General features: G+C 56.0%; 1 protein-coding gene across 8 annotated transcripts; it reads left to right on the forward strand.

Annotated features, from left to right (window-relative positions):
• Positions 1-28: 28 nt before the first annotated feature.
• On the forward strand, positions 29-22,905 carry TPPP3 (tubulin polymerization promoting protein family member 3). 8 transcript variants are annotated; one of them, XM_053666769.1, is made up of 12 exons: positions 29-328; positions 6,609-6,655; positions 8,187-8,429; positions 11,370-11,545; positions 13,183-13,284; positions 13,666-13,790; positions 13,891-14,049; positions 14,310-14,422; positions 17,128-17,210; positions 17,461-17,554; positions 17,695-17,710; positions 17,819-18,314. In XM_053666769.1, the coding sequence occupies exons 3-12, from the start codon at positions 8,187-8,189 to the stop codon at positions 18,109-18,111; spliced, it is 1,404 nt and encodes a 467-aa protein (XP_053522744.1). In that variant the 5' UTR covers positions 29-328; positions 6,609-6,655; the 3' UTR covers positions 18,112-18,314. The 8 variants fall into 8 exon arrangements, with proteins under 8 accessions (XP_053522744.1, XP_037018578.1, XP_037018580.2 ...); XM_037162683.2 differs by lacking the exons at positions 17,128-17,210; positions 17,461-17,554; positions 17,695-17,710; positions 17,819-18,314 and adding exons at positions 21,784-21,977; positions 22,093-22,246; positions 22,362-22,905; XM_037162685.2 differs by lacking the exon at positions 17,695-17,710.
• The last annotated feature ends 287 nt before the right edge of the window (positions 22,906-23,192 follow it).

The raw sequence follows: 23,192 nt of genomic DNA on the forward strand, positions 1-23,192 counted from the left end.
TGGCCGCTGTGGGGCGCCGTAGCTCGCGCCGTTGCCAGGGGAACGGGTCCAGCTCCGGACGAGGCCCAGCCAGCCTCGGCCCGGCCTGGCTGTACAGCCATCGTACCCCTGGATCCGGAGCCCTAGGACTCGCCGTCCTAATCTCCGCCGCGCAGCTCGGGATGGGGCTCCGCTCCGGGATGCGCCGCTGCCCGTTCCCCGGGGCCGTCCCAGCCGCGAGGGTCTGAAGCGCGGCCACCCGGGGAAGAGGGGCGTGTGGACGGCGCAAAGGCTGAACCTCTGGGAGACCTTGGCGGAGCCGATGTGGCTCGGCCTAAATGACGCGCAGGTGAGGAGCTACCGCCGCGGTATTCTCACCTTGAAGCCTGGCCTGAGCCACCAGGCTGCGGCTGCCACCATCCAGTTGTGTTTTGCCTCGCTTGGGCCTGGAGCCCGAGGCCTTGGCCGTAGGGACCCGTCCAAGCGGGGCTCCTTTCTGGTATTTACCAGGCTCGCAGATCTGCATTGAGAGCCTACTGTGTGGCAGGGGAGGAGCCATAGGGGGCTCCAAACAGCCAATCTCCAGACCCCACGAAGGCCCAGGGCTGGGCCTGGGGCCGGGGCAGACAGGCGCCAGATAAACAACTGAAGTGATTTCAGGTGGGGATAAGGGCTCTGGAGGTGAAATGGAAGAAGGTGGCCGAAGAGGGTCTATTGTCAAAGTTGACTGAAGCTACGAGCTGAAGGTTGGAAAGGAGCCAGCATCGTGAGCCGGGGAGGGGTGTTTCTGGAAGAATGAAAAGCAAATGCAAAGGTCTGGAGTCAGCCAAGTATTATGGTGAAGGAGCCGTGGAGGATGTGGTGGAAGTTTCAACTTTGTTCTAGCAGGAGGAGGAAACCATTTGAAGAGTTTGGATGAAGTTTCATGTTTGGAAAAGCTCACCTCACACTGGTTGCTGTGGGCACGACCGCGCACAACAGGAAGTCAGCTGAGGGTCATCCCAGTTCTGTCAGCCTCCCTGTGTCTCCTGGGTGAACTTCCTTGGTCTTTCTGAGCCCGGGTGTCCTCATCCGTAAAGGGGGGACGTTGCTCTGCACGGTGTTTCTAAGAGAGAAAGTGAGGGCCCAGCTACCCCTGAGGCCAAGGACTGGCGAGGTCTCTGAGAAGAGTGAAATGATAAGATGTAACTCAAGAGAATGGCGAGGGTTTTAATAAGTGAATTCCTTCAAAGCACTTAAGGCAATTCCTGGCACCAAAGTGCCCCCTAAATGCTAGTGGTGGTTATTATCATGGAAACCCTGTAGGGGAGCAATCATGGAGGCTTGGATTAAAGTGATGGCCACGGAGATGGTAGGAAGTGGCTTAACTTCCCTTATGGAAGGAGAGCTGGGTTTAGAAGTGGATGGAGGGTGGTCCCTGCTTTTGCAGAGCTGGTGGTTCACAGTGGGGGACGGGTTTATAAACAGATAATCTTCATAAGATGGAATAAAAGCAACACTGGTGTTTAATTAACCAGTTTTTCCCCCTTTTGTTTTTCTTACTTTTTTCTGTCACAACTTTGTTCTTAATGACTGTTTCTTGGCGGGTGGTCGTCAGGGCTTGCTCCCTATAATCAAGTGAGTTGATTTCCTGGATAAAATCCACAACCCTTGCCTCCACTCACTGGCCTTGGTTCTGCTCCCGGTCACTCCATCCTTCTTGTCTGCAGTTTGCAGTGATTACTTCAGGAGGAGAATGGCCTAGAAAATGTTTGCAGATCACGTCAACTCGGAAATGACTGAAGTTTCAAGCTTCTCTTGCCCCAGCATCAGACCTCTGCATGTTGTCAAAGGGGGAAGCCCAGCCTCACCTGAGACTGGTGACTGGGAAGGAGGCCTATGAGAACGGCTTGGAGGTCCAGTTTATTTTCTAGGACTTGTGGTGGTGTGCGTCTCTTCGTCAGACTAGAGTACTTTCTAGGATTTTAAGGCCAGAGACTTGTCCAGGACCTGTGGGGAATTTTAATCAACAAAGGACTTGCCCCTAAAAGTTCTTTTTAAAGACTTTTTACACTGTAAAACAGTGCACCCCGCCCTCCTTTAGGTGGTTAAATTGGGCATCTGTTAAATCTTGGTGAAAATTATTTCAAAAGCAGATCCTGGGAGAAAAACAGATGCCTTATTTAGAAATGTCCATAGAAAACCTCTCGCACAGCAACCGTAAACCCTCCAGCTAAACTAAGAGTTAGGGAGCATCTTTCCTGTGGCATGTGCCTTCTCCTTGGGTTTGGAGCTGAGTGGGCCCCTGACCCAGGACTAGAACAAGGTCCCTCCCAGCATCCCCTTTGTTGTGCTGCCTGGTTGTCTGGTTCCCGCTTGGACAAGACCCCAATGGCTCATGGGGAGCTCTGCAGCGCTTGCTCATAGCCTTTAGCTGGATGAGTCGAAACTGCTCTCGAGACAGAAAATGTCGAACTAAAACCAACCACTCTCATTGCACAGTTGTCAGGCAGGAGCTCCTTGTTTGTTTGGCAGGGTGCAGGCCCTGGCTCACGTGAGCACATTCAGTCCTCATGGCCTCCTCGTGGGGCCAGCAGGGCCAAAGGTGATACTGCTCAATTATTTATTATTTGACAGGTTTTTTTTTCCCCAAAAGCAGTGCATGCACCTGGTAAAAAAAAAAAAAAAAATGTAAACAGTACCAAGGAATACACAGTAAAAGCAAATCTCTCTCTCACCCCCAGCCACTAGATCCCCTTCCCAAAGGCCGAGCCTCTGGCCACTGCCTTTGTGTTTGCTTGCATGGTAGCAGTCTCTGCAGCCACTGCACATTTTGCTTTTCCACTTACCTGCCATTTCCTCCTCCCTGTTTTTAATGTTGAGTAGGGTTCCACTGTGTGGATGCGTCATGGTTTGTTTGTATTGTGTTTTGTTCTTTATTATCACAAGACGCAGTGTGTCTTTGTGTACTTTGTGAGTGTGTGTATGGGATACATTTCTGCACATGTGGGCCTGAGGGTGTATGTGTTCTGAAGCTTGGTAGACGTTGCCAGATCGCCTTCAAGCTAAATGTTTTTGAAAGGTGGGAGGAGAGCCCAGAGGTGGCTCTATGACATTTGCACCCCCTGCCTGGGTTCCGCAACCTGTGAGCGGCCGTGCTGGGTCCAGAACCAGGCTCTGTCTCTGGGCTTAGCCCTTCGTCCCTTGCTCCAACCTGCCGCCCCCCATTGGTGGCTCAAGTCTCTGGGCTCTCCAAGCCTCTTCTCTGACTCCATTACTCCTCTGACCCTCCCTCCCTGTCCGGTGGCCTCTCTCCACAAGCTCCCTGTAGTAGTTGAGTTAATTGTTTTTTGAAATCCTCAACCATCTTGCGGGAATTCAGCAATGCCCTCTCCAGGGCAGGTACTTTCCCTCAGTTTGCTTCTTTGGACAACCCCACGCATGAACTTCAGAATCACATTCCTCCCTATTTTTTCCATTGGAGTGGAGGTGGTGAGGGGAAAGTGGATCAGTCATGCAAGTTGTATGTTTTATAGTTCTCATAAAGAACTCGAAGTGTTAAGATTTCCCTTCCAGGTAGCCCAACCTTATTGGGAAGATGCTGTTTCAGGCTTTTACCAATTGAATATTAACATGAGCAGATTGTTGTCATCCTGGCAATGGGCTTCACCTTGTTGGGACAAGGTGGGGGTGGTCCTGCATAACCCCTGAGCCTGCCTTAGATGGCAGGCGGGTCCTTAGCTTACCAAGGTGACAGCTGCCTATGGGGATAATGTTCCATGGGGCCTCTCCCCTCTTGCCTTCCCTCTGTCTCCGCCAGCTTGACTCTGTGGTTTGTTCTGTGGCAGCAGAAGGTACACGAAGAGTCTTATCAAGGCCTGCATATCTCTCAGCCCTCCAAAGGTGCAGCTGGGACTCAGTGGGCAGGAGGGAGCTTGTGGACTTGACTTCGACCTCCCAGCCACCTCCTCCCAATGTACAGGGCTGCTAGCCGCTGTGGTGTCACCGTCCCCCGGCACCCTTTCCCCCTCTTGCTCATGCCCACTCCCCCACAAAGTCAAAGCTTTGTGACTAGAAAGCTTTCCGGCCCTGCCTGGTGTGGCTCAGTGGATTGAGCACCAGCCTGTGAACCAAAGGGTTGCTGGTTTGACTCCCGGTCAGGGCACATGCCTGGGTTGCGGGCTGGGGCCTGCGGGAAGCAACCTACCTCTCGTGCATTGATGTTTCTTTCCCTCTCTCTAAAAATAGATATTTTTTTTAAGAGAAAGCTTTCCAAAATTCTTATCACTTTCTGTCATTCTCCTGCTTTCAACTTCCTGTGACTCCCTGTAACTCTTTCAACAGTACCCACTTTCTCACCTGGCCCCTATGATCTAACCCTGCAGCTCCCCAGGGCCTGCCTCTTTCTCCCTCTTGCTCTCTCTCTCTTCTCCCTTCTCCTCTCTGCCTTTGCCTGCTCACCTTGCCCCTAGACCCTAAAATACCCCTTCACCCATTGCTGTGATGTCTGTTTGGGTTCCCAGAGAGCAAGCCCCCGAGGGCAGGAGCCTGGTCTCATCCATGTTTACGTCCTCAGTGCACATAGGGGGCCGGGCCCCCATAAGTGGCTGGTTGGGCCAAGGTGTGCAGGCTGGTCACACTGACCAGGAGCAGAGCCATGGATCTTTCACTCTGATCTCCTTGAGAAGTGCTGAGAGGGGAGGAAGGGCCAGAGTGACCCTGGGTCAGTGACAGTGCTTGATCCCATTTTGGATTCTCTCTGACCTCCCAGTTTTTTTAAATCAAGATCTTTTGGGCCAGAAGGATGTGTGCTCACCAACTAACTCTACAAGGGAAAATGTCATCAGTTAAGAGCTGGCCAGCCTAGGCTTTGGGGCGGGTGGCATATCTCCTGACCAGATCGGTTGTCTACTCTAGACCGCTGCCTCAGCTGCAAGGGACCCAGACCTACCAGCGCTGTCCCCTCATCCACAGTCTCATCTGGGTACCTCTCTGGGCCAGGGGTGCCCTGGTTTCGAGTCAGAGCCACCCCAAAGGCTGTTTGCATAGGCTCCTGGCCTTACATGGCGTCTCCTGCTGCCTCAGGTATCTGGCTCCAGCAGGACTGGGGGTGCCTGCGGCCACTGTGAGGCCACTCCGGGCAGCAGAGAAATGTCAGTTTTGTACTTCTGCTTCTTTCTTTAGAAAGTCCCTCAAGGTGTAGGGCTGTTAAGGTCAGGGGGTGGCAAACAGAAAGCTAGGACTGCCTTGGCCGGTGTGGCTCAGTGGATTAAGCATGGGCTGTGAATCGATGGGTCGCTGGTTTGATTTTCCATTGTTACACATGCCTGGGTTTCGGGCCAGGTCTTCAGTGGGGGCCACGTGAAAGGCAGCCATACTCTGATATTTCTCTCCCTCTCTTTCTCCCTCCCTTCCCCTCTCTCTAAAAATAAATAAGTAAAATCTTAAGAAAAGAAAAGAAAGCCAGGACTTAGGGACCCTAGTTTGTGGGGTCCCTGAAAGTTGTTGCCCTGGCGATGATGTCACCAGAGAGGCGATGTGCAGGCCTAGGATTCCGACCCCAAGCAGAACCGTCCAGCCGAACTGTGTTCACTGGGTTCGACCTGGTCACCTTTGACTATTTCCAGAAATCAAGGACAAAAAAAATTTTTTTAAGATTTATTTCTCTATTTATTTAGAGAGGGGAAGGGAGAGAGAAAGAAAGGGAGAGAAACATCCATGTGTGGTTGCTTCTCATGCGCCCCCTTCTGGGGACCTGGCCTGGAACCCAGGTAGGTGCCCTGACTGGGAATTGAACCAGTAACCGACCCTTTGATCTACACAGACTGGCACTCAACCACTGAGCCTCGCCAGCCGGGGCCAAGGATAAAAATTTGCTACCACTGGGGACATCCAAAAGAAAGTGATACCAGCTTTTTAGTCACCTCTGATTGAAGACGAGTCCGAGTGGCCACCCCGCGCCCCAGCTCCTGTGACGCCGTGTTCTCTGGGACCACTGCTGTAAGGAAGCAACTCCAACCAACCAACCCCATCGCTTTGGACTTAAACCTCATAGAATATCAGATAGCAGACGCCTCAGTCTGGAGAGATGAGGACAGTCCACCCGAAGGGCTGTTTTAAGGGTGATTCTGACGCCTACCCTTCAGGGAGCATTTCTGTGCCAGGCTTCACCTGCAGTGTTGCTGATCCGTGTGCTTCACAATGTAGGCCACTGATCCCATTTTTCAGATGAAGAAACTCAGACCACTCAGCTAGCAGGTGCAGAGCTGGGACTTGAACCTAGATCTTTGTCCTCCAAAGCTGGAGCTCTTTTCTTGCCTTTTGCTGTTGCTTATTGAAGACAAAGCCAGTGACCCAAGGATTCCAGCTGACTCCCTGGAAGAAAACCAGGGTCATCCATTTAGTCTTGAAATGAGGCTACTCAGAAGTGGCTTCAGATATGCCAGGCTTGACTTTCAGGAGGCTCTGAGCCTCAGGTGGGATGAGTGTTCAGTAGTTAGGCTAATAGCCAGTGGGCAGGGCACTGGGGCGGAGGAGGTGTGGGTGCTTGCTGGCTGTGCAGAGTGGAGGCAGGGCAGAGTAGGCCAGATGGCTTCGGGTGGACCAGGGTTCCACACCATTTACCATGCCCACATTTCCTTTTATTGCAGATGTTTTCAAGTCAGCAAACATTTACTGAGTACCTTCTGTGTACAAGGTATGTTCTGGGTACTTGGGGGAGGGGATGTAGGGAGCAGAGGTGAATGAATCACAGTGTATTTACTGCCCTTAGGGGAAGCTGGAGAAACGGGGTGGGTGGGGGCAGGGGGTGCAAACACACGGCGATGGCAGTGTTCCAAATGGCAAAGTGACTTGCCTAGTAAAGACTGAGCATGAGGGCCCTGGCTCCACTTGGCATACCCCTGGCTCAGGAGACACTTCCAGTGGGCTTAGGGTTAACTACCATTTGTTGGGTTGAGAAGTGAGGTAGGTGCATAGGCATGGACTCCTGAGAGTCCAGCTGCCAGGGCTTTGTCCCCAACTCCTGGCCTTCCTTCCAAGAACTCCATCTGGGCCTGTCTCTCTGAGTATGGTGCTGCCTGCCCAGGCTCTAGTCCCATCTCAGGCCCAGAAGATACTAGGAGGCCCGGGAGCTCTTCTACCTGTAATGACAGGCCCACCCTGCCTACCTGCCTGCCTGCCTGCCTATGACTGGCCACTAGGCCAGGTTTCGGGACTAAGGATGGCTGTGTGATAGTGCTGCCATCTGGTGGCTGGCTCTGGTCAAGGCCTGGCCTTCCCTGAGCTCCCTCAGGTCAGCCCATCTTTCATCTTTCTTTATTTTATTTATTTTCAGAGAGAGGGGAAGGGAGGGAGAAAGAGGGGGCAAGAAACCCTATGTATGAGAGAAGAGAGAAACCAGTACAAGAGAGAAACTGATTACAGCAATCAGTTGCCTCTTGCATGCCCCCAACTGGAGACCTGGCCTGCAACCCAAGCATGGGCGCTGACAGTCAATCGAACAACAACCTTTCAGTTTGCAGGCTGGGGCTCAATCTACTGAGCCACACCAGCCAGGGCCAGCCCACCTTTCTGATCTCAGTGCACCAGGCCCAGATTTCACTTGGAGGAACATGACCATTTCCTCTGCTGGAGGGAACCAAGGAGGAACCCTCCCCCCTCTCTTGTGTGCTGGCCTGTCCTGAAGGGATTACATGCTTGCCTGGGGGCAGAGGGCAGATTCCCTTTCTGGACAGCTCCACTCCCTGTTTCCCTGAGCACATGGTAGGGGGCCCTCTCTGACACTTGCATTTGGGCCACAGGACAGAGGTGACTAATCATAACAGAATCAGCATGTGTTCTCATCGCTCTGGCCCTGGCCCGATATTGTTACCAGATGAGAACATGTCTTACTGGGTTTAACTTTGATGGCTGTGGAGACAGAACACTTTGAGTAACAGGCAGCCCCATTGTGTCCTGAATAAACCCTGGATCCTCCCACCTTTTATTGGCCAAGGCCGGGACCACAGCTGTCTCTGGGGCTTTGAGACCGCACTCTAGTACCACTTTCCCCCACTGCTCGACTTCATCACGCTAGGGCACCCGGTTCCCCTGCAGAATAGCTGGGAGGAGATTTTACATCCCAGCGTGCTTCTCCCACTGCTGAAAGCTGGCTGCATGCATGGGCTCCAGGCTCCAGCCTGGGCCTCCTCAGGCTAATGCTGCCTCTGCTCTTTCTCCCTCTGGAGATGAACATCTGCAACAAGCCCTCCAACAAGACAGCCCCTGAGAAGAGTGTGTGGACAGCGCCCTCACAGGCCAGCGGACCCTCCCCGGAGCTGCAGGGCCAGCGGTCACGCCGGAATGGCTGGAGCTGGCCCCCTCACCCCCTCCAGATTGTGGCCTGGCTGCTGTACCTCTTCTTTGCTGTGATCGGCTTTGGGGTCCTTGTCCCCCTCCTGCCTTACCACTGGGTTCCTGCTGGCTATGCTGTATCCTTGGGAGAGTGTCGGGCTTATGCGTGGGATTATGGGGGCAGCAGGTGGAGAACATGGCAGAGGCCTGAGGGTGGGCTCCAGAGCCTCAGAGAGCACGGGCAGGTGCTGTCTCCTCCCGGGGTGGGCAGGGGGACCAGGTGCCTCCCTGCCTGGCCTCCGGCCTCCATGTGGCCCCTCTGCTCGATGGGGTGAGCCTCCAGACTAAAGAAAGTCCCTTGGAGCATTTAAAGCCCCACAACAGAAGGGAACCCCATCAACCAGGGTCCCACTTGAAGGCTCTCTTTAGGTTGTGTCCAGAGCTCAATAAGGAATAAGTTAGTAATTATTTCATTTATGAAAGAATTTTTTACTTTTCAAAAAGGGCCGTAGTAGAATTCTTATACATAGTAAGGTTTCTGGTACATTTAAAATGTGGTTTTATTTTGGACAGATTATTATGCTATACTCGTTGATTTTGTAAATCCTGTCCTTTTAGGGTAAAGTTGAATTGACAAGAGGGAGGATAAAAGTGCCCTAGAGGCTCTTGGGAACAATGATAAACAGGAACTTGCAGGAGCCTAGTGCTGTGACTGCAGAGGACGTGGCCACAAGGCTCAGAGATGGGGGTGCAGCAGGCGGCCACATGCCCCACCCAGGTTCTCTGCCTGCCAGCCCCCCCATGCACGAGTGCCCTGGCGTGTGTGCTTCATGGAGACGATTCTCAGGGAGCAGAGCTTGGTCCCACCTCAGCCTGTTCAGTGCTACCCGAGGCTGAGCAGCTTCTGCCAGCTCTCTGGGTCTCAGCTGTCTGATGGGAAGAGTCCGCCCGCTTTCCAGGGTGGGGACAGGGAGCACACAGGGATGTGTGTCTGAGCACCAGAACGCACAAGCCACAGTTGCAAGTGTGCTGTCCTGTATGGGGCACAGGGCACGTGTCGGAAATAACAGAGCCCTGGTCTGGTGAGTGACAAGGGCAAGTGTGTGGAGAAGAACTCTGGAGAAGGTTGCCACCCTTGGGCACCAGCAGTATCACTGGGGGACTTCCTGGTTCACCGGGCCCTGGTCAGCTCCGTAAGTGGGAAATTGGATGTTCCCTGAGGTGACCAGTAGGCCTTGGTCAAGGCTATTAACTAGAATGCTTCATGGGATTTTCTTCTGGTGATGTGGAATGGGCACACCCCTCACTCAGGAGTAGCTGGGCGTGTGCCATGTGGTTTGAAGTGAGTGCAATCAGAACAATAACAGGAGACAAGGAACTGTCACTTACTGAGCACTTTTATGTGCCAAGCCTTGGGCCAGCCCCTGTACCTGGATTATCTTATCTAACCCTCAATAGGTTGAAGGTTTTCCTTCCACTTTACTAAGAAATTGGGGCTCAGGGAGATTAGGTGACTCCCTGAGGTTACACAGCTGGTGCCTAGTGAGGCCAGCAGAGATTCTCAGGCACTGGGGCGGTTGGAGGGGTTTGCCCTTATCACATTCACTGCGTTGGGCAGCTTACAGAACCACCCATTCTGGCACCTCGTCCAGGCCTGGATGGCTCTCCTTCCTTCCGTCAAAGCCACCTTCCTTTGCAGGCTCCCTCAGGTGAGGTAGGGCAATGATGAGTACCAAGCACCCTCCTCGGGCCTGGATCTGGCCTGGGACCTAGGACTGAAAAGATTAGCAAGACAGACCCCCAGCTCCGGGCGCTCAGCCTCCAGCTGGGGGAAGCCTTGTATACTGGGGATGGTCCTGTGGTACGTGTGGGGGTACAGCTCACAGAGGATACTGCGGATGCAGCAGGTGGGCCACCAGACCAGCATCGCCACTGGCCCAGACGCACACCTGCCGCCCGCAGCGCGCCCCCTCACCAGTGCCTAACCCACCTGTCCAGTTGCTCTCGACTCCGCCCCTTTTTTCGTCACCTGTATCCAGTCCATCTTCAGGTCCTGTTGATTGTACCACCTAAATGGCTATCGAATCGCCCTCTTTTCCCCACTGCCACCCGCCTCTCTTTTCTCAAGGACCATTGCCTTGCCTAACCTGTCTCCCCACACATACTCTAACTCTGGCCAGTCCATCTGGGTCCCTGCAGCCACAGTGCCCTTTTTAAAAAACAGATATGACAAAGTTGTTCCCCTGCTACATACCCTCTAATGGCTCTTTTTCTGCCTTGAGGGATGAGAGTCCAGATGCTCAAGGCTGTGTTCTGGCCTCTGCTTGTCTCCCCAACCCCTTATACCACGTCCTCCGTGGTTCTCTGCCTGCCAGCCCCCGGCCTGGCTCTCCACCCAAACACCCAGCTAGGTCAGGGGTCAAGAACCGACAGCCCACGAACCAGTTTGGCCTACGGATTTTTAAAATTTTAGTTGAAGGATGACTAACACACAAAAAGGACAGATCTTAAATGTTCCTTCAGCAGGTGGGTTTTAAAAAATTATTTCCTTGTCAACATTTAAAAAATAAGAGGCCTCACATAAAAATCCAGTGATTGTCCAATGGGCCCAACTGCTGAGAAAGGATGGCTTTTTCCCTCTCAGGACAGACTTCCTGTGTGAGAGCAAGACAAACAAGCTTAGGGCTTATATTTTGGGTCCCTGGAACTTAGAGGATGGTCTGTTTCAGTCTCACTTCTCACATCACATTTTTTAATCTGAAACCAAATTAGAATCAGAGGTCAGAACAGCCAGGGCCTGTGCCAAGCCTAGGACAGCGAGGCCATGGCCCCGTGTTCAGGCCCCTCGGCAGCAGCAGGCGGTGCTGGCTTGTGAGCTCTGTTACTGGATGGCCGCTGTCCTCCTCCATCTGGGGCTGGGTATGCCGGAAAGGTCTAGCAAGGAGGTAGGCCTGGCACAGGGTAAGAGTCTCTTAGTGAGGGAGTTGCATAGAGGTGGAGAACAGTTCTGTGGCCACAGGAAGCAGGGGTGGGGCTCCCAGCTGGCAGTGCGTGGAGTGAACCTTTAACCTGTGGAGTGTATGGGCGCCATCTTCGCCGGCCACCTCGTGGTGCACCTGACTGCTGTCTCCATCGACCCAGCAGATGCCAACGTACGGGACAAGAGCTATGCAGGGCCCCTGCCCATCTTCAACCGCAGCCAACACGCACACGTCATTGAAGACCTGCACTGCAATTTGTGCGACGTGGATGTGTGAGTGCTGACGTGGACCAAGGGTGTAGGTGGGCGAGGAGTGTGCCTGGGCACCTGTCAGTGGGAGCTCAAGGCAGAGAGGGGCATACCCGGGGCTTTATAGCCCTCCTAATAATGCATGTGTTAGTCAAAAGTCTTGACGGAGTGACAGAGAACTGGGTGAAGGAGAAGGTGATTGGAAACAGAAGATGAGAAATAGCATCTGCAACAGTAAAAGTAGGAAGCATTTGGCATGACCCCACACCCACAAACATTTTGGATGAATAACATTGCCAGTCACCGCCCCACCCCAGTCTCACAAGCACTCCCAGATAGGGACAAGGAGAGGAGTTAACACTTGAGTACTTACTGTGTGCCAAGTGCTTATGAACAACCACCCCACAGGGTGGGCAGCATCTTTCTCCACAGAGGATGAAGAGCCCAAAGCTCGGAAAGGCTGAAAGGCCTGCCTGAGGTCATATGGCCATTGGGCAACAGAGCTAGAGTCACCGCCAGCCTGCCTCGTGCCTGAGCCCAACGGTCATCCTCATTTACCCACGAGGACTCTGAGGCCCACAGAGGCCTGGTGACTTGCTCCAGATCACACTCCTAGTGGGCAGATGAGCCACAATGTGGGGAGCCCATACCCCCTTGGGCTGGTCCAGACTTCCTCCCTAGAGCCCTTCCCCCCTCCTAGAGCTTCCTGTCTCCCAGCCTCAGGTAGAGGATTGGGCATGGGGGTGTGGTCCAAGGGCAGCTCCATGCTTCTAATCTGAAGATGCAGGTAGCCTGTTGGAAGAGGGTCTGTCCAGGGGATGGAGGGAGAGCCCGTAGCGTTAGTAAGGTGCTCGGGACTTTGGCATCAGACCATCCTTCCCTTCACTAGGCACCAGTCAGTGTGGTGCTCCTCAGTGGGAGCTCTGGTGGTTGCTGCCCATTCCAGCCCTCTGTCCAGCTCTGGGGGAGGGCTCCCCACTCTTCCACACTCGGCTAGGCTTCCCCAGTCCCTCGCTGGGGCTGGGAGACTCCTATTCCTAATGTGACCTCACCTGATCTCTGGTGAACTGACCTGCATTCACCTGGGTATCATCTTGCTTGTCTTCCTTTGGCACCCTTTGGATGAGCCCTGACAAGCTAAGGTTTTCTGGAAGAATGCCAGTATAATTCCCATAGACTTGCAGGGAAGCAGGCACTGAAAAAATGGAGATGTCTGGAAGAGCAATGTAAGCCCTGCACCTAGCAGCCTTGCTCTGTTCTGCATCCTGGCCCCACACCTGCATCATCTCCTGATTCAGCTCAGGGGTCCTTGTGTGGAAGGGAAGTTCCATTTCCATTTCACACCACCGTCACCTGGTGCACAACTCTCAAGTGGGAGAATATAATGCTCCCTACCTGTTCTGCCTCTGGGTCCCCAGCTCTTCAGAAATGCTGGCTCCTCCAGGTGCCTCCCTACTCAGTGCCAGCAGAGGGCGTGCATGCTCCCCAGCACGGGGAGCTCAGTGGTCCCTGGGAGGTAGGTGCCGTGGATAATCTGCTGCAGGCTCAGGGCTCCGGACCATCCGGACCATCCGGGGACTCTTACCACTCCAGCAAGCCCCTGCAGCAGCCAAGGGGAGGACGAGTGGGTCAATTACACTGTTCCTCCTCCCCTCCTGCAGGAGTGCTCGCTCTAAGCACTGCAGTGCCTGCAACAAGTGTGTGTGCGGCTTTGACCACCACTGCAAGTGGCTCAACAACTGTGTGGGCGAAAGGAATTACTGGTGAGAGTGGACACAGGCTAAACGGGTGCCTGGGAATGTGCGGGTCTGAGTGTGATTCGGGCCACAGACTGCAGTGGGGTGGGGCGGGGAGGGGGGTCTGTGGAGGAGCTGGGTGCTGGTGTGCATCTCTGTGTGCTCCTGATGGCTGCCTCCTGGGCCTGCTGAGCGTAGGTTTTGGGTCTTCCTTCTGCTGGACCAGGGAAGAGTGGGGACCTGGAGGGGTGGCCCCCCATCTTTGCCATTGCCCTAAGTTGGGTGAGGATTTGGGCCTGTGGGATCAGAGGGCTCGCTCCCCATCCCAATTATGGGTCCTTCTGAGCGCTGGGCCCTATACCCAGCTGGAGCACCTGGGTGCTGACAGCTGCCCACGGCTGGGCCCAGGCTCTTTCTACACAGTGTGGCATCTGCTTTACTGGGTGTCCTACTCCTCGTGCTGGTGGCCACTTACGTCTTCGTGGAGTTCTTTGTCAATCCCATGAGGCTGCGTACCAACCACCACTTTGAAGGTCAGTCTGGGCTCCAGGCCTGCTCCCACCCCTCAGTCCTAGGCCTGTTCTGGTCACTGGTCACTGCCCCAGCTAAGCACAATCTGCCTATACCTCACAGTCCTGAAGAACCACACGAATGTGTGGTTTGTGTTCCTGCCTGCCGCCCCTGTGGAGACCCAGGCTCCTGCTATCCTGGCTCTGGCTGCCCTGCTCATTCTTCTGGGCCTGCTGTCCACAGCCCTGCTTGGCCACCTGCTCTGCTTCCACATTTATCTCAGTAAGTGCCCCCCCCCAACCCCGGGCATACTTGTCTTACAGGGGGTAGGGGTTCCTAGGCTGCAGGGAGGTACCAGTTGGGCTGTAGAGCTCTGAAGCCATGCCCCTTCCCACTGTTGGCTCTCTGTAGTGGCCTGGTCTCACTCCATGGCTTAGTGTGTATGGGGAGAGTGGTTTCAGCCTGGGCCCTGGTACCCTCCCTCACCTTCTGAACTCTAGGGTCCCTTTTCCACTGCACTGAGCCCTGTCCTCACCCCTCAGTGTGGCACAAGCTCACCACCTATGAGTACATCGTGCAGCATCGTCCACCACAGGAGGCAAGGGGGGCCCACAGGCAGCTCGAGTCATGTCCCCCCAAGATGCGGCCCATTCAGGTACAGAAGTGGCCCAGAGGGCTGAGGGAGTGGGAGATGGGAACTGGGGGGTGGGCTGTGCAGATCGCAGCCAGTGATGAGAAAGGGCAAAGGGAAGCAGGTCTGGAACAGCAGCTGGGGTAGGGGCACTGGGGAGCAGGGGTGAAGCCAAGCCTGTACTGAGCATATATATACCTGCTTGCTCAAGTGTGGGCACAGCGCAAAGGAACCCTGCATTTCCCAGACCTGTGTTTGCACCGGTCTGCACTCCAAGCATGTGCTGGAGGGTCTGGAACGTGGGAGCCTAGAACCGGGCAGGTTGGGACTGTGGGGGATGAGAGGGATGGACCGGTGACTGGGTCAGCACTTATCTCCACCTATACCCTGAGCCCTTAAACACTGTTTAATTCTTAAACTAGCCCATGAGGCAGGTAATATGGCCACATCCATGTTGTAGATGAGCACACTGAGGTCAAGAAAGGTTAAACAGAAGCTGGGTCTGGGAAGAATTAAGGTCTCAACACTCTGAAGCAGGAACCCTCCAACCCAGGCTAGGGCCTGGCCAGTCCAGCTGCTGACCAGCCTATCCCCATTCCCACGCCCCATGGCTTCCTGAGGTCAGCAGCTGAGGGGAGGGGAGGTCTAGTACTCGGAGCCCTCAGGGACTGGGAAGGCAGGGGGCCCAGGCAGGTCCTTGCTGGGAAGGCTGAGCCCTAGATCCCAAGTCCTCATGGCAACTAGACACAAACACACAGGCTCGTGGGCGGGTTGGAGACCCTGCCTCTCTCGTTCTCATTGCCAGGGGTGGGCCAGACAGTCAGGGCTGGGGCAGTGGTGGCTATTGGTAGAGACCCCCTGCTGCACCACTGTGTGCCTGCCCTGGTCATGGGCACTAACCCCGTGTAAGCCATCACAGTGGCAGCCATCCTGGGGCCCACTGAGCCAGGGCTGCCCCTGGGATGTCCAGCTCCAGAGCTCCAGGCCCATGCCCTGTAGTCATGACCTACCTAGACTTTGAAGCCAGATGTGCCAGCAGCAAAGACATTTAACATCATCTATGAAAGACCTGAGGGAGGCCTTCCCAGTAGGTGTGCAGAAGAGAGAACAGAGGCTGAGAGGAGCCATAGTACCATTCAAGAATTTGTATGTGTCAAAGACCTCTGAGGGAGGGCCCTAGGGACAGCTGTGGTGAGGGGAGGAAGACTTGAGTCAGGACCCCCCGGTGACACCCTCAGACTTCCCCAGCTGCCTAGGGCCGAGCTCCTGTCCCATTCTGGCCCCTCAGGTGTCTGGAACCATCCTCTCTGGTTACCAGCTTCCTAGGCCCAACCCTTCTGGAGCCCAGGGACAACAGGGTAGGCTTTGCCCCTCTCTGCTAGGCCTTGGAAGGGTGCTAGGTTCACAATGGGGAAGAGGAAAGATGTGGAGGGGGGATTACCTTGAGGTCCCAGTCCTTGTGACTGACCTCAGGCCCCTTCCTATTTCCCAGGGTTCCTCTGCTTAGGCTGGCACCCCACACTCCTGCCCCAAGGGCCAGCCTGGGCAGAGGCTGGACATGCAGCTTGCTGAGGCTCCAATCTCTGCATTTGTGCAGCCTGCCTGTGGCCAGCTAGGCTCTGTCCCCTACCTCTGCCAGTGCCCCAGGCAGCCTCCCCACCCCCACCCTGAGCAGGAATGCGGAAGGGGCCCCACTCTGGAGCCGTTGCCCCCAAACATAGCCTTGTTTTAGAGACCGTGTGTGCTGTTACATTGTCGTCTCTGCATTAGTCAGGACGCCTGGGTCTCCATGGAAACAGCTGTGGAGCAGGCGACAGCTGTCCCAGTGCCTCCCCCCTCCTCCCACCCCCCTCCCGCCCTGTGGGGCGGGGCCTCATCACGGTCCTGCCCCTGCCCCACATCCTTGGCACTAGGCCTTGCCAGGCTGCCTTTTCCTGGCTTTTGTTTCCTCACCTGCAGTCCTCATGGGCACGCAGCTGGAGCATGTGCTGCGTGCTGGGGTGCAGGCCTAGGTCACTCCCGTGACATCCCAACTTCAGGCCCCTCCACTGTCAGCCTCTGTAACAAACAGGGTTGCTGTTAGGATCAGCTTCTAAACAAGACACAATTCACCCATAAGCCTGGTCCTACGTGGGGTTGTGGTGCTGTTTTTTCTACCACCCCACTGCCTTCCCTTTCATGTTAGGGGTGGGGGAGACCGAGCACTCCCCAGCAGCCGAGACTGTGGTTGGCACTCTGAGAATTCAGCTTGGTGGGAACCATGAAGCCATGCACAGAACCTTGGGTGCACACCTGGTCTGCACAGCCAGCTGCACCATGTCTGAGCTGGGAAAAAAGTTGGTTCAAAGACTGGAATCTTGGGAGGGGCTAGGAGCTCAAGAGGGCAGATCGGAGCACCTCTTCCCATCACCACCCTTGTCTAGAGAAGCCCTTGATGATGCATTGGACCCATCAGGCTGGGGGCTTCCTGGAGGAAGCAGACTTTGACTGGATGAAATTAGATGAAATGGGGTGAGGTCCAGAAATGGATGTTTTAAGCTTCATCCTGCAAAGGGGTTTTTCCAGCAGAGCTGGGAAGCCTGGAGGAAAACAACAGACTTCTGCACCTAGACCTCTCACAGAGGCCTCGGTGGAGGGTGTTATATATCCAGGACTGGGTGGACTCAGGACCTATAAGACCCTGGGTCCACACCTGGCAGCCCAGCCTTCCTTGCCCCCACCTTCCCCAGGGGACAGACTTCTCCATGCGGACCTTCAGCCATGTGCGTCCAGAACCCCCTGGCCAGGCCAGGCCTGCCACAGGGAATGCTAAGTGAGTGCGATCTGGACGTGTGCCAGCTGGGCATCTCCCATGGGCATGGCCGGGCCATCTGAGGTGGGAGCAAGGGGACAGGCCAATGCCAAGACCCAAGCAAGGGTCTGGGTCCAGCCCAGCCTGGCCTTGGACAGATCAGTGCCCCTTTATTGCCTGCTAGAAAGGGAGGCTTATTTGAGGACCTTCATCTGGGTGGGATTTACAGGATTATCCACATTCAGTGCTTACCTTCCCACTTCCCCCTCAGTTCCTCCCCATTCCTTGCCACCAGCGGCCAAGAGGACCCTCCACCACCATCTTCCCCAGAGATTCTCGCTCTGCCCCCTGGGATCCGACCCCAGGTACGGGGTACTGTGCTGGTCCCCCTGCCCGAGTGGTGGAAGGGGATGGGAAAGAAGCCTCCACCTTGCCTCACTCCTCTGCCTGTTTTGGTGATGAGGGACCTGGGGAAGGGCACTCAGGCTCCCTGCTGTCTCTGCAGAAAAAGAGGAAGCCGGGTGAGGGCCCTTCCTGACCGGATCCTGCACCGGGAGCTCCGAGGGAAGGAAAGGTAGGGGCCCGAGAATGTCGCAGTCCCTAGTCTCACCTTTCCATCCACCCCTCAGGGCCCCAGGCCCCGGGCCACCGCTCCAGCTCTTCGTCGGATTCTGCTGGCGCTAGCCCGGTACACGCTGCTGGCCCCGCAGGCACCTACCGCTCGGCGTCAGCCGAGTCCATGGACGAGATTCCCGTGGCTCAGACGCGCCTGGGCAGCGCTGCCCTGTCGGTTCCTGGAGGCAGGGGCGGAGAACCGGGGCTGGCGCTGCAGGCACTGCAGGCGCATCTGCCTGCTGTTTTCGTGAGCCCGAGCAGCGGCGAGCCCGGGGCACGGGGCGGCCCAGAGACCGGCCTGGCTTAGCTGGGCTGAGAGGCAGGAGGGCCGAGAAGGAGCGGCCGGCGGGACCCACCCGACTCTCTCTATGCAACACCCCCACCCTCGCAGAACGAGTGCACTTTAGGAGCCCCTACAGCCGGCAGGATCGGCTCCCCCTCCCCCACCACTCAGCAATACCTGCCCCACTGGCCATGATGCTCCAATAAACTTTTTTATGCTTTTGCGGACTTACTGCAAACTTTTTGAATAGCAAGGGCCGTGGGCCCTCCTGGAGTTGGACCATTGCCTGCCAGTCTTGGGGCCGAGGATGGGGTAGGCCCCTTATAGCATCCAGATTGTCATATGGAGGTGAACGAGGACCCGAGGTACTCGTTCCTCGAGATGCACAAGGCTCCTGGTTAGGAACGATCCTAGAAGGCTACTTGGAAAAGGCTATGTTCTTGAAGATTTAAGAGTTTTCACTTGGAGACAAGAGGGGAAGCAGGCTTTGCGTGCGGGAGGGAGCAGATACCTGGGAGGTTCAGGAGCTTTATCCTGGCTGTAGGTGTACCAGGATGCTGGGACTGGGCACTCTCGATTCGCCTATTGTCCCGTCTCCCCAGTGCTCCTGAGTTGTGACCTGGGGATGCCACATGTTAATTGGCGAGCCATGGCCTTGAGCCAGCTATACACTCCACTGCCCACTGGCACCGAGGGAAGGGATCCTCCCGACCCTCTGCCCCGCCCCTCACCCTCCAGTATCCCACCCCCACCCCTCCTTCAGTTGTGGCTCTGGGAAGCTGGCTCTCCGTAGGAGGCGGAGGCCTGCTTTGAACTTAAGGTGGAGCACAGAATGGGGGGTTGCTTTCCCATTAGGAAGCCACCCGAGGACGTCCAGCACTGCAGAGGGCTGATCTCCCGGGCGGCGAAGGCCTCAGAGCTGCCCAGGAAGCGAAAGAAGGCAATCTTGGCAGCTCTGCCCACGCGAATCTCCCAGCGTCGATGGGGCGGGGTCCAGTGGGTGGAGCCAGCCTGACCTTGGTCACTCTCCCGCTGAGACAGCCCTGGGGGTGGGACTCGCCGTCTCTATGGAGACCGAGAAACAGGGGATAATACAGCAGAGCCGCCCGAGCTGCAGTCCCGCCCAGGAGCCGGCAGGGAGCAGAGCTGCAGAGCCGCCCGGTCTCCCGCGTCCGTGGGTCCATTCTTGTGTCCTTCTGTCCATCGAACGCGGGCTGCAGGAGCAGCCACGAGGTAGAAGTCGGTAGGAGAACCCCGGCGCCGACCACCCTAAACAGTATCCTGCACGATGAGGAAGAGGGTGGGGGTGGGAGCGGCCTGGAAGGGGTCCCAGCCCTGGAGGGTACCGAGCTTAGGACGCCAGCTGAGCGCCCTGCCCTGGGCCCAAGCGTTCCATTCCCACCCCCATCTCCTCGCTGGGCTGATTGATGACTCCAGCTGTCCCAGAGGGAGGACGCTGGTGGCCTTGGGCGTGGCTGCTCCATCCATGGCCTGCAGGCCCCTGGGACTACAGCCTGTAACCTGGCTCTTTCTGATCTGCACCGAAATTACCAGGAATGCATCTTCCCACAGAAAGGAGTGAGCACTGGATGCAGGAGCCTGCTAGTCTCTAGGACCAGCATCCTGTGGCACGAAAGCTCCCCTAGGCTTTAACCTCCATGAGCAAGCGCTGGGTCTCTGAGGTCCTTGGTGGGAGGTTGCAGTGTAGGGAGAGGGAAGTTTAGTGCAGTGTGCACACAGAGTCACTGCAAAGTAACAGCTGTGGGTGCTCCCAGTTCCAGAAACTGGGACTTAGAGATGGGCAAGTGTGGTCACTGGCCAGTGGTAGCAGAAGAGAGGATAGTTGGGCAGAGGCCTAGGCCACGGTCACTGGAGGCTCTAGTGTAAAAGGCAGAGGTATAAGATGGTTGCCGAAGACATGACTGGTTGGGAGGCTGTCGTAGAGGAGGTGGGTGTGCTCATGGAGGTCTCAACACAGGGGGTGTCCCAACATAGTACCTAGGAGTCTGGAAATGCATGTCTGCGGGTGCAGGCACGGGGTGGGGGCTTTAGTGCAGGGCTGAGTATGTGGCCAGATGATTGTGTACGTACAAAAAAGGGTGGGGGTGTATGGGTGTGGTTGGGGCTAAGGGTGTGTGGAAGGAGAATGAGGTGTAAGGCTCTGGTTAGGGGTCTCAGGAAGGGCTGTGGGTGTATGGATGGAGCAGCTGCAGCACACGGCAGAGGGTGTGGTCAGGGAGGCATCGGTGCCAGGCTGTACCAGCACAGCACTGTGGGTGTGGTCAGAGGACTGCAGGGGGACCATGAGGGTGGGAGGCACCGTTTGGTGCAGGGCTGAGCACGTTTCTGGGGAAGACTTTGGTACAGGGCTGTTAGTATATATGTCAAGGATGGATGCTGAAAGAATGGTCCAAGCCCTGTCTCAGGGCTGCTGGTGGGATCAGGGGACTGTAGGAGGGTCTGAGTGGGGCGCATCAGGGCGGGGCTGTGGGTGTGGTGAGGGAGGTTTGAGTACCAGGGGAAGGATGTGATCAGGGGGAATAAGGCTGAGGGTGTGGAGGGCCAGGGCTGAGTGCCTATGGCTGTGGGAGTGTGGACTGGTGTGGTGGTGCTCAGGGTATGGCCAAGGGGTCTCAGTGGAGGGCTGACAGTGTTGGGGACGTGGGCTTTGGTGCAGGGTGTAGGTGTGAGGATCAGAGGGCCAAGGCCATAGTCCTACCCGTCAACATGCCTCTGGGGGCTTATAGCTCTACAACCCCTACCCTAGGCTAGTCCCCCAATCTGCTGCTCCTCCTCAATTCCAGACTGGGAGGTTACAGCCCCAATGGGTGGCAAGGGATGAGGAAGCCAAGGCTGTGCCCCAGGTGCTGGGCGTGCTAGTGTGCCCCACCCGTGGGTCCCTGTTCCCCAGCCCAACCCAACCCAGCAGCAATGGGAGCTTCTCCCTGAGCCACTCTGACACCATCCTGCCCTTAGCAACATTCTCCAAGTAGCACCACCCTCCCTTAGCAACCGTCTCCAGGCTTCACAAACTGTGGCCAGGCCAGCCCCAGGCTCCCGCTCCCCTCATGTTTTTGTTTAACAGCAAATAGTAACAAGGTCCCGGCTGGGCCAGCTGCACCCCTGCCTAGGGCATGCACCCCTGCCTGTGCTCTGGCGCCCTTCTCAGCCAGGGTTGGGTCTTGATGGGTTCTCATGACCCTGACAAACACTGTCCTGACTAAATACCTGCCCAACTAGCAGCCTAGCCTGGCTCTGACCCAGCTTGGCATGGAACTCCCAGGGAGGGAGGGAGGCCTGCTCTGCCACTCTCACTTCTACCCAAGCAGGCCTTTTGCCAGGGCCACACAAAGCCATGATCCCAGCTGCTGCCCTCACAGTCTTTTGGGACGGGGCCACTCTGTTCCCAGCTTGGTGTGGGCATCGTGATTTCATCTTCTGAATGCCACTCCAAGCCAGGGCTAGCGTTAAGCAACAGGATCTTTCCTCTTGGGGCTCTTTCTCAGGGCTTGGGGGCCCAGGGAGACATTAAGTATTGGCCGCTCTCTGCAGGCAGCTCCCGCTCCAGCTCTCGCAGGTATGTACCCTAAGTGCCGCCAACTCAGACCTTGCAGGTTTTGTGGTAGTAGTGGTGATGTTCTGTGCCTTGTGGGGGGATCAGCTTGGCTGAGAGGTGACTGAGGTGGGTCCCTATAGGGTGGCATGGCAGCAAGCACAGACATGGCTGGGCTGGAGGAGAGCTTCCGCAAGTTTGCCATCCACGGTGACCCCAAGGCCAGTGGGCAAGAAATGAATGGCAAGAACTGGGCCAAGCTGTGCAAGGACTGCAAGGTGGCTGATGGAAAGGCTGTGACAGGGACCGACGTCGACATCGTCTTCTCCAAAGTCAAGTGAGCCCCAGGCAGTCTCTGCTTCTGATGTTCCCAGAAGGTGGGGAGTTGAGGGGCTGGAAGCAGGGAGGACATCGGGAAGGGGGAAAACTCACGATGCCCACGTACCTGGCAGGGGGAAGTCTGCTCGAGTCATCAACTATGAGGAGTTCAAGAAGGCCCTGGAAGAGCTGGCACCCAAGCGATTCAAGGGGAAGAGCAAGGAGGAGGCCTTCGATGCCATCTGCCAGTTGGTAGCAGGCAAGGAACCAGCCAATGTGGGCGTCACTGTAAGTGCCCTGCTGGTCTCAGGGAGATACTGAGGGGTATGTGGGGAATCTCAGCTGGGGTGGGAAGGGCTGGGCTCCCTAACCAGGTGCTCCTGGGGGAACTCTGTCCAAACAGAAAGCAAAAACAGGGGGAGCTGTGGAACGGCTGACTGACACCAGCAAGTACACCGGCTCCCACAAGGAACGCTTCGACGAGAGCGGCAAGGGCAAGGGCATTGCTGGGCGGCAGGACATCCTTGATGACAGTGGCTATGTGAGTGCTTACAAGAATGCAGGCACCTATGATGCCAAGGTGAAGAAGTGAGACCTGGGAAGAGCCCCCCAGCATGGCAGCCCCATCCAGAGGCTAAGGCCTGGTATAAGGGGTGTGTGGAACAAGAGAGCCTGGTCTCCTTCCTGCTGGACCTGCCATCCAGAGCTTCCTGCCCAGCCCCATTGGGCCAGCCCACCAGGTCTCTGACCCAGACTCCTCTGTGTCTCCCTCCCCTTTCCTCCATGACTTCTGTCCCTCTAGGGACAGTCTGTGCCTATAACCTAACCGCCCCAACCTAGCCCCGGGCATGGCTAAACCCCTGACTGCTTGCCTCATATTTAAGCTGCTGCTCTGGCCAAGTGCCTAATTCTTACCCAGACCTCAATAAAGACACCTTTTGTATCAATATGGCCTGGTCACGTATATGACAATGAGGACAACGAGGGGTTCACACCCCTCTGACCCCTCAGTATCACCATCCACCTGCCTGTCACATTGCTGATCCTCTCACTGGCAGCCCTGCCTAGAAAAAGACACACCAGTCCCTTCCATCAGGACGGAGCCGGACTGCCTGAGGATGCTCCATAGGGAAATCAAAGCCTTCTACCTGAGGCCTGACCCAGAGTCCTGGCACCACAGCTCGCCTTCTTCCTGCAGGCAGGGCCTCAGCCTCTCTGCTTTTACAGCAGGAGG

Source organism: Artibeus jamaicensis, unplaced genomic scaffold (genome assembly GCF_021234435.1).
Source record: "Artibeus jamaicensis isolate MK-2021 breed Jamaican fruit bat unplaced genomic scaffold, CSHL_Jam_final contig_464, whole genome shotgun sequence".
Classification (NCBI taxonomy): domain Eukaryota; kingdom Metazoa; phylum Chordata; class Mammalia; order Chiroptera; family Phyllostomidae; genus Artibeus; species Artibeus jamaicensis.

Excerpts from the sequence above, each read along its gene's own strand:
- TPPP3 (XM_037162683.2), top strand. The coding sequence starts at position 8,187 with ATGAACATCTGCAACAAGCCCTCCAACAAGACAGCCCCTGAGAAGAGT. Across the intron at positions 11,546-13,182 it reads AATTTGTGCGACGTGGATGT|GAGTGCTCGCTCTAAGCACT; the intron begins GTGAGTGCTGAC and ends CCCCTCCTGCAG. Across the intron at positions 22,247-22,361 it reads CAGCCAATGTGGGCGTCACT|AAAGCAAAAACAGGGGGAGC; the intron begins GTAAGTGCCCTG and ends CTGTCCAAACAG.